The 9,892-nt window shown below is 40.0% G+C and overlaps 1 protein-coding gene across 1 annotated transcript in view; it reads right to left on the bottom strand.

The window, feature by feature from the left end:
- The window catches only part of PNRC1 (proline rich nuclear receptor coactivator 1), an 8,978-nt gene extending 3,103 nt beyond the window's left edge, over positions 1-5,875 (bottom strand). Inside the window, exons 1-2 of the mRNA XM_017742809.1 lie at positions 5,702-5,875; positions 33-127 (exon numbers count right to left, since the gene is read on the bottom strand). Of these exons, the coding sequence (XP_017598298.1) occupies positions 33-127; positions 5,702-5,875 (269 nt within the window). The remainder of the gene's footprint in view (positions 1-32; positions 128-5,701) is intronic.
- Between the last annotated feature and the right edge of the window lie 4,017 nt (positions 5,876-9,892).

The following is a 9,892-nucleotide window of genomic DNA, read 5'->3' as shown; positions in this document are numbered from 1 at the left end:
TGGGGTTGCTGCTCTCTCTCCGGCGGCCCCACCGCTCACGGCGTCCGCAGCTCTCATCTGCACATCCTTGCTCGCTGTCCCCCGGGCGTGACCTGCCGGCATCAGTGGCCAGATCGCCTGTGTTGATCTGGAGGAAGGGAAATTTTTGCGGCCCATGAAGGAAAACGTCCCGGTTGAAAACCGCGGGGTAAATGGCAGATGGTGCTTTTTAGCTTCAGCTCCATTAAAGAATTTGGATTCCACATGCCTTACGCTTTCTATTTATTGAGGGCTAAGAGAGACTAATCAGTCTTAATTAAAGATAGCTGTTAATTTTTTTTTTTAAATCAAATTCAGAATTATTGTGAGTACCTGCTTGATGCTTACAGGCATATGTGCTTATTTGTAGTTGATTTGGTGTCTGAAGAGTAATTGCCACCTATGCTGTTTCAGCAGATAAACTCGCAGAACACTGCTGTTTCTTACAGGACACAGTTTTAAGATAAGAGTAAATTTAATACTTGTAGCCAAGACACTTGTTTTCCGAGAAGAATATAAAATCCATGGAATATAATTGAGATTCAGATAAGAACAAATCCATAAGCAAAGTTCTAAATAAAAGCCTTCAGATGAAATGTGCTTTGCCTCTATCAATCTTTACAGTTTTCACAGTGTAAAAGTTTAAATGGCATCACTGTGAAATGATCCTGTTATTTTGTGGTTTGCTTTTTTTGTTGTTGGGGTTTTTTTTCTTTCCACTTGGGAAAATACCTAATTACATGAGGAATATGAATACATGGTGACATTACGTGGGTGTATGACTGACATAAAATGACTGCTTGGGAATAACTTATTTATATAACTTGAAGCTTTTGTATATGCATCACTGTGTGCAGAAATGATTTTGCTGTATCAGTGAGTGTTTCCTCTGAGACCTGAGAGTAGCTGAATTCTCTACTCGCTAAGGTTCCTATGCAACAAGCCTCTTAGGTGATGGTCTTAGCAATCCATTTAGGACACAAATGTCCCTGTAACAAGATTCAGCAGAGAAACGATCACTGTGACCTTGTGTAAGTGTAATGGTGCTTTTGGTGACCAGTGGCTCCTAAAAAACTTGGAATTAAGGTAGCCGGAAATACTGCTCAAGTCCTGTACCTGTGGTTGAAGAGCAGACAGGTTCATGATGGGCAGACCTGCTGCCCCACCATAATCTCATTAAAAACACCGAGTGAGGGATAGACACTGTGATACCCCGTGCTTCTGCATGCAGACAATAGTGAATTGTAACAAAATAATTCATGTTAATGCCACTCTGGTTTGCATGATGCCAGTCTCTGGCCTGTTTTGAACCCCTCGGCACAGCCATGTCTTTCCTTCAGCATAGGGGTGTATTTCATGTGTGGCCTTGTAGCCGTAGCAACAGGAGAAGTCTGGAAGTGGGCTGTGCCACGGTAGGGCTCTCTGGTACTGTCTGCTGGGGAGTAGCTGTGGCTCCAGAAGGGGACCAGAGGCCTAACAGAACTTAAGGGAGAAAAAAAGAATTTAACTGCTGCTGCATCCCATGGGCCTAGAAGACACTAAAGATTCCTTAACACCACAGCAACAGCTGTACTTTTAATAGTTTTGTTACTCCTGGGAAAGTTTGAACTTGTCTATTATGCAGATGCAGTAGTTTTGCTAAGTGTGTTTGGTTAATGCCAAGAGTGAACACCAAAGGTTGATCTTGCGCAATTTGTGAGTACTGTTGAAATGTACAGGAAAGACCTGCAAGCTTATTTGTGTAGCCACATATGTACAGCTGCTCTTCACTCACACAAGCTAAGGTGAAGCCTTTAAAGTGTTTCAGTACACTTTTGATTTTGATAGTGTTTCATTTGCAGTCATCTTCATTCAATGCTAATTCCCTACTAAAATTGTCGAGTCTGTAGAATAAAGTTACTACTTTTATGTTTTTAATTGTTAGTGATTAGTTGTCGTTGAAGTGTTTCACTTATTATGTTTCTTATTTGGGAAAATAATTTGAAAGCTAATTTAGATTCTGCTCCTGCATCTGCACAAAGACCTTTTAATGTGATTGCAGACCTGGTTTCAGTCTAGGTCCTCAGGCAATAATTTCTGACAGTGATGTCATTCATGTGATGAAAAAGGAATGACTGACTACTGAATTGCAAGCATGAAGAAAGGAGTAATTATGCTGTTTGGGTTTGGTTTTTTAATATTTTTCTGAACACATCAGCTTTTTTGAAGGGCAGATTTAACTGAACTTGTTGAAGTGGCTCCTGTTCCCTGGTGTCTGCCCTGTACGTTTGCCATCCCTGGGGCAGGCACAGCTGAAATGATGTCAGCCTGTGCTGTGCCCCCACAATCGATACCACTTTGTAACCACATGGCTGCTGTGGTTTCCAGCCCTGCTGTCCATGCTGCCCTCCATTGCTGCAGGAATAGTGATACTTGCCAGCGTCTTTGTCAGCGGAGCTCCAGTGCCAGCCCTGCCCTTGAAATCCCATGTGAACTGCCTGTGAGCTAGGTGCAGCTCTGTAGCTTCTGGTGAAGCTGGTCCTTCTGCAGCCATACACTTCTGTACTGCCCTTTTGATCCTAGTTCAGGCTTTCTTCTGCATATTCTGTGTTAATTTTAGCACTTTTCAGCTTTTAGGTGTTGAGAGTGAAAACTTTCAGGTTCTTTTAGACTTTTTTGCTTAATCTGTGGATGAGCAGTGTAAAACCACATTTGGGTTTTCCAAGACCTTCGAATAGCTTTCATACATTTTCTTGCTTAGTCATTCAGTTTTAAAATTGGTTGTTTTCCTTAGCTGCCAAGTGAACTTTCATTGTAACAAGAAGGGCAAGGTCAGGGAAGAAAATTAACAAAATATAATGATGTGCGTAGCGCTAAGCAAAGCCAGATGCAGAATTAGCTGTGGACTAGGAATAATGTTCTCTGCTCTGAGAACCACCAGTGACTCCATTAGGAATTAGCTTAGTCTGATAATGTTCTTTTTAGAGTGTAAGATCTGACTGTGGAAATCCTTTTTCTGATGAAATTATGGTTGGTTCTGCTTCATTCAGTCCATTTTTTAGTCTTCCCTTTGTAAGGTTTTATATTCCCTGACTGATCCAGTTCCATATCTGTGCTATTTAAAGAAGCTTTACCGGATAAAACCTTACTACAGCTGAGAAAAAACCTGGTAACACAAAGCAAGAATGAACTTCACTGACATTTCACCTTTAAGACTTTTTTCCAGTGTTGCTTAACTGCATCAAATGTTCAATAAGTAAATACATCAACTTTGTGTGTGTCTTGTATCTAAAATATACAAGATTTTTGGGTGCAATATGCAGCTTTTTGGTGGTACTTACTGCCATGAATGTGAGGAGCAGCATATGAGTTGAATCCAAGAGCAAACCTCTTAGCATTACAGATGCAACTATTTTGAAATGGTTTCAGACAGAATGGTTGTACTACCAGAAGACAAAAAATTGCAAAGCTTCCAAATTATCAACAGCTCTCCAGAGGAGTAAGATCAATTCTTCTAGCAAACTGTGTTAGCCAAAACTGAAAAGTGTGTTAAGACAGATACCTCTTGGAATAGGTGTCATCCAGCATAAGACAGGTTCTGGCTGTCAGATGCCACGCTACCTTGTCCTGATCAACTCTAGTGTGTACTCATGAAAAAAACAACTTTTAAAGAACAGCAGATCATGTTTACGATGCTGTCACAACCTGCTTTTATTGCCCGAAAATTACTTTGAGAAAAGAACATTCCTATAAAAATTATTAATTAGTCCAGTTAGTACATTTCTGTGAGCATTGTCTGTACTTCTGGCATGGTCCCCACCTGCTCCCCATCCTGGAACCTTCTGCAATGCATGTAAGAGCACACAGGGAAAATTCATGACACTTCTCTTTTAGAAAGCTTAATGCAGTAATTGCATCAGATGCAGGAATTGAAACGCGACTGAATTTCCCATTTGCCCCTTCAGCTTGGTGCCTCGGGAAAGCTTTTGTTGTTGTTGCTCTCTGTTGTTTGAAGCTCCAAAATTAGAGATGTGATCAATGGACTTGAGCCCTGAGCTTCCACCTTAGCAGTCAAGATCCTTGTGCCCCCTGTTGCGACAGCAGTAACATTACTCTTATAACAGGAAATATGATAAAGAATCAAAATTTGAAACCTTCTTGCAGTTCTGGTTCCTTTCTTCTATTTATACACATTAGAAGCCATACAACAAACAAAAGACTCATAACCTCTTCACCCAAAGACTCTTAATTGATCCTCCTCCCAAGTCTGAGAGAATGTGAATAGGTTGGCAGTTTCAAAAAAAGTAATAGTTATTGGCTGTCAAGGATAACATTCTTGAGATTACTCATGCAGTAGCGTTGAGTCCTGATGAGACTTAAAGAGAACGTGTGTTTAAAGAAAATACTACGTTTTTATTATAATATTGATAGGGTTGGAGATGGGGCAGTCTCATCTTGTGCAACATTTGCACAACTGGCAGCTATTGTTTGCTTAGCAGGGTTGGACTATCACATGCATTGGCCAGGATGCAGCAGCACTCATTAAGTGGGAGAACAGAAAAGCAGAGGTAAAATTATCTTGATTATTTTCCTAGATTACAGCCACAAAGTGCTGTCACTGTAATTGTTTCCAGAATTTGAGTTAACATTGCTGTGATTAATTATGAAGTACCTTTGTTGAAAGTAGATTTTTATCAGAGAAGGGTAATAATTTATGTCAGTATTTTTATTTTTATGAATGCTAATTAGAGAGGTAAGAATCTGAGAGTTTCATCCAACACTCTATTTCTTGTCTCAGGGTCACCAAGGATGTTTTTTCCTTGTTTTCTTTATAGACAATGCTGGAAAAATTCTCACCACTGAACTTGCTTGCAAGACAAAGAGCTATACCCAGTGAGTTGTTAGGAAGGGTTTCGTTAAGGACACTTTCTTTGCCTAGAAATACATGTAAATTAAGGGGAAAAAAATTCCACAAACTTGCCCAGTCCTGGGTGTCTGGTTTGTCAGTGGGATCATTTTACTATACTCAGTAGCAGAAAATTCAAAAACTCCCAGGCTGAAATCTTAGATTTTTAATAAGTGAGCTTTCTTTTGATGACCTAATATCAGCAGTGAAGTTTACCAGCCATTTTCACTCTAATGAGATTTTTCTTGTCTGAACTTGAGCTGATGCCACTCAAGGAAATGCTAACCTGAAAATAAACTCCTTTAAAGTCAAAGTATCATTTGGCTTTGTTCCGCTTTCTGTTTTCACTGCCTATGCAATTTGTTTACTCAGTGGATTTTTTTTTTTCCCCAGACTGGGACTTTTCCAGTGACGTGTCCTCAGCTGGAAGGGGAGGGGAGTTTCTCGCCACTGAGCAACATTGTGATTTTCCATTTTCCAAAACTCTTCCTGCATGCCATTTATAGTTGGTGATACCGATCTAGTTTGGTTTTGTTTCCCTCTTTAAAGAAAGAGATGTGCAACTACAAACCTTTCATCTCTCCTGCTCCGATGCCATCTGCTTTCTTTTGTCTGCTGAGAGGAACTGGAAAGTCACAACTGTGTCCCTACCCCCCTCCCTCCCCCACTCCGTTCACCATTTTCGACAGCCATCAGCTGTACCCCATTTCCCCTGGCAAAACCTTGTTCTGGACCTCATCAGTTTTCAGTGCTATTCTTTGATCCCACTTATCTCTTGTCTTCAGTTGCATGACTTACTGCATCTGTGTTATCGTGCTGGCAAGGCACCAGCCTTCTTATTAGCTCAGTTATGTCCTCTTTTAGCTGCCCTTGTTGTTTTTCATTCCTGTTTGCCTCCAATTCCAAATGGTTATCTGCAGGTCCTGGCCAAGGCTTCTGCTGCCTACCTGACCTATTCTCTTTTGACGTCATCCAGTTCTTTATCTTTCAAAATGTCACAGTAAATTACCTTACACTTTGTTTTTCTATAATTCTTTGCTGCTGTCTTCTGCAATGCTTCTTGTATCCAGAATAGCCACCACCAACTGTCTTGCTTTAAAATCAAACTCAGGCACTGGGAAGTCAGAAACTACATATATAGCAGATAATTGTACTAAACAGGAGGCATAATAGAAAAATTAAACATCTGTATTTGGAGAGAGTGAGGTCTTATTCTTTGGTTCCGATCTATTTTAATAATATGCCAACAAATGCAAATACAAATTACAACTACTTGCAAAATAATACTATTATACTGTGAATGCTGTGATGTATCTGGTAAGAGAGGTGCAAATCAATCACCTGCTACTTACATAGGCTCCCGAGGATGGGGTTATACAATACCAAATAGTATGTGACATGGTGAGGTGATGCAGTATGTGCAAGACCCCAAAGCAAACCATATTGTTTTTCTTTTTAATAGTAGAAAGATTAAGTAAATACTGTAGTAAATCTACTGCTAAATGAAATTCTGGTCTCCCTGACTTCATTTTGGCATGCATTCACACAGGGCTCTTGCTGACTTTACAAAGAGCTGGATATATTTTTGTGGAAGTTATGAAACCCAATGGGATGTGTTAAACTTACTACTTGCAACAAACCTTGGAAAGAAATAGTGGTAAAAAAAGATGGGACGGAATGTTTGGAGTACAGGATATGCCAAAGCAGTTCCTTTCTTTTGTTCACCAAGAATCATGTGTACATACTTTAGTATGGCAAATCAGTTCCTTTTTAACAAGATTATTCATATTTTCCACGCTGCACAGACAATGGAAAAATGCAAGTCATGACAAAAGGACTAATTCTACGTAAGTGATAAAACATCTGTTTCAAAACAAGAGTTAATGTTGGGCTGTACTGGGTTGAATAGCTGTAAAAAGTCAAGCTTAAAAGTTGTTAAAATTCAGGTTTTAATAATGGTCAGCTTTGCAGATCCTAGTAAGTATGTACAATTTTTTTATTAAAATACCTATCAGCAATGATTGCAAAGACTTCAGTCCAACCAAATGCTAGGGTCTGTTTCTTACACTTTAACTGAACAGTGAGGTAACTGATTGGGACATTCAGCAAAGTAGGAGAACATGTTTCCCTTATGTGTTAATATAAACCAGAAAAATTGTGTAACTTGTTGATGACTACTGGGATTTACATAGCACTGTAGGAATTTTTGGTTGCAGCATTCATTCATCAGCATTTAAAAGGTTGTGAAATCACATGTGCTTGCTCTTTGTCCTTGATTATTTATGAGCTATGCTTCAAGATAAGGGTCAATACTTTGTCTCAGAAATGGTTCAGCTTGGCTAACAGACAAAACAAGACTGGGACAAAACTATATTTGTTTCTCTACCAATCCATAAATGAGACTTTGAATTAAGTATCTTGCTGATATCCATTTGCACAACACCTGGGAAACAAAAGTTTCTGGGTTGAACGTAACATTGCATTACACATGCATGATACACATACAGCAGCATGACTTGTCACTTCTGCCTGCTAGATAACCTATCTGTAACAGTATGTATTACTTTTATTAAAAGGCAGCTGGATGATGCAAACACTGGGAGTCATATCAAAGGGTTTCTCTGTTACACTGTTTTATGTGTTAGGCTTTTTTTTTTCTGATCCCTTTTCAGTTCTAAACAGTTCCCTCAGGGAATGCTCCTACTGAGCCCTTTTTTCCATTCCCAGCTTTCCTTCCTGGTTAGTGGATTCTTTTTTTCTAGGTTGCACTGTTGTTCTAAACAACTTCTAAGAAAGTAAATTAACAAATGTACTTTGTTTATTCATCGTGTTGGCTCAGCCAGTGTGCTAGTAGGCTGAAATACTTGTATTTTGGCAACCTATTCAATAGCAGGTGTGATTGAAAGTGGGTTCTCACTGCAGAAGAGTTTTTGTGAGTTGCTGCAGAAGTGGCATGCCCTTAGGGCAGAAGGAGATCAGCGATCCCACGGGGAGATCTACAAGCCTGGCTCCAGGTTGCTTCTCTAGAAGGCAGAATAAAGAATAAATAGGCCAGGTGGTAGATTGCCTGTATGACCACAGATCGGCTGGGGTGGATCTGGGGGGTGGGCAAGTACTCACTGCACACCACCGTCTCCTTCAATGGCAGAAATTACTGTATCTCTAGGGTGATTAATGCTGTCAAAACTGGATACACATTTACTTATCAGACTTTTGGATGTTATGGTTCATGTAGAAGAAAATAGTATTTGACATTAAACAGAAGATGAATGTAATTGAACTATCCATTGTAGCCCTCGCCGCTGCAATTGCCAATTTTTGTACATGTAGTTTTGCCACCCAAAGGTAAAAAAAAGCTTCTTTATGGTGACAGTGGGTGTCAGTAACAGATGGAACAAAACATAGCTAGATCAGGAACAACAGGGGATATAACCACAGTTTGCTGGCTGTGGTAATGTGAGAACTGTCCTGGCTTTAACTTCATCTTTTCTATATTGCAAATCTGAAGAGACACAACAATAAAATTCCCCCCACATTTTTCTGGTAAAGTATAAATGACATGTTTGTTTCAAAATCTGGATTAATAATGTCAGTTCTAACTTTAATTAGTTCAGCTTCACACATAAAGCTGACCCAATTTCCTTGGTAGATCACAAACCTAAGAAAATCTGAGGCCCTGTTTTTGATATTTGATGGCAATGCCAGGCATGCGTTAAAGCAGCCCAAACAGCTCCTTTCCTGCCCAAGCCATGCCCACTTGTTCCTTTTCATCTACTGCATTTCCCTCTGAGTTTATCCAGACTGCTTGTGCAGCCACAAAACAGAGTGAGGAACTCCACCCAGATGAGCCAAGCAAGGAGGGAGTAGAAGACTTGTCTGGTTTTTGGCTGCATTGATTCCCAGCCATGTCCCACTGCACACAGTTGCTCAGCACAAGGGAGGAATTCTTGTGGAGAAGAAAGGGTGTTCCAGCCAGATGCACTCAGCTGAGATAAGGGAAATGCTCAGGGAGGGCTTGCAGCTGCTACCACTTACATCATGTTGACCCACAGCCTACAAAAGTGCATTGCTTGCGCTGGTGGTTGGGTTGGTCCCAGGAAAGAACCTCATAGTTAAGAAGCAGGGTTGCACTGAAACCAGCTATTAATGCCTTAGAATTTAATTTTATGCTGTTAGAGATATAAAAACTCTTTTCAGCCTGGCTGGAATTTCAGCTACCGTGTGGATGAAGAAGATTACCTAGCAACAGCTCTACCCGTTTCGAAGCTGATACAACTGCAGTACAGAGAAGAATAGAAAATAATGAAGTGGGTTGTTTTTCAGGACAAAATGTCTTGTCTTTTTGTTCTCCCTGTTGCCTCTGTGGTAATCAAACTTTGCATCTGAGACAAATAATCAAAACAGGCTTCCTATTTTAAAACAGCATAACCTTGTGTATGACCAGCACTGTGTACATGCTGTTTATACTCATTTGGGCATCTCTGTGTCATTGTTCAATAATTCACATTTAATAAATCATTTTTAGTTCTGTTCACAACTCTTTGCTGTTGTATAGCAACACATGCTGGCATGTTTTTCTTACTCTCCACGGTAGAGAATATGTATAGGTCGGGCCTGAGTTCACCGAGACTGATAAGTCTTTCACTGAGGTTTAGAAAGCCTAAAATGTGTGGTGTAGTGAGTCTCTGAAAAAAGTCCAAATATATTTAAAAAATACAATACTGAACTCATTTTAGCAGATCTGACTCCCAGAAAGTAGAAGGACATGTGAAGATTTTTCTCCCAAAGGGGATTATTGAGAAGCTGTTTCTGCAGGGCTGACCTAGATACAGGACTTCACAAAGTGACTTTTCTGAAGAAGTGTTAACATTTTCCAGTAACACCCTGCACTCTTTCAGTGTATAAAGATTGCAAACCCAAAACTTTAAACTACTCAGAGATCTCGGAAATTCATTTCAGGCAAGTACAGAGTAATTTTCTTACCTCTTT

The sequence above is a fragment of the Corvus brachyrhynchos genome, unplaced genomic scaffold (assembly GCF_000691975.1).
Source record: "Corvus brachyrhynchos isolate BGI_N302 unplaced genomic scaffold, ASM69197v1 scaffold87, whole genome shotgun sequence".
NCBI lineage: Eukaryota > Metazoa > Chordata > Aves > Passeriformes > Corvidae > Corvus > Corvus brachyrhynchos.
Note: the sequence above shows the minus strand (reverse complement) of the source record. Positions and strands in the feature narration are given on the sequence as shown.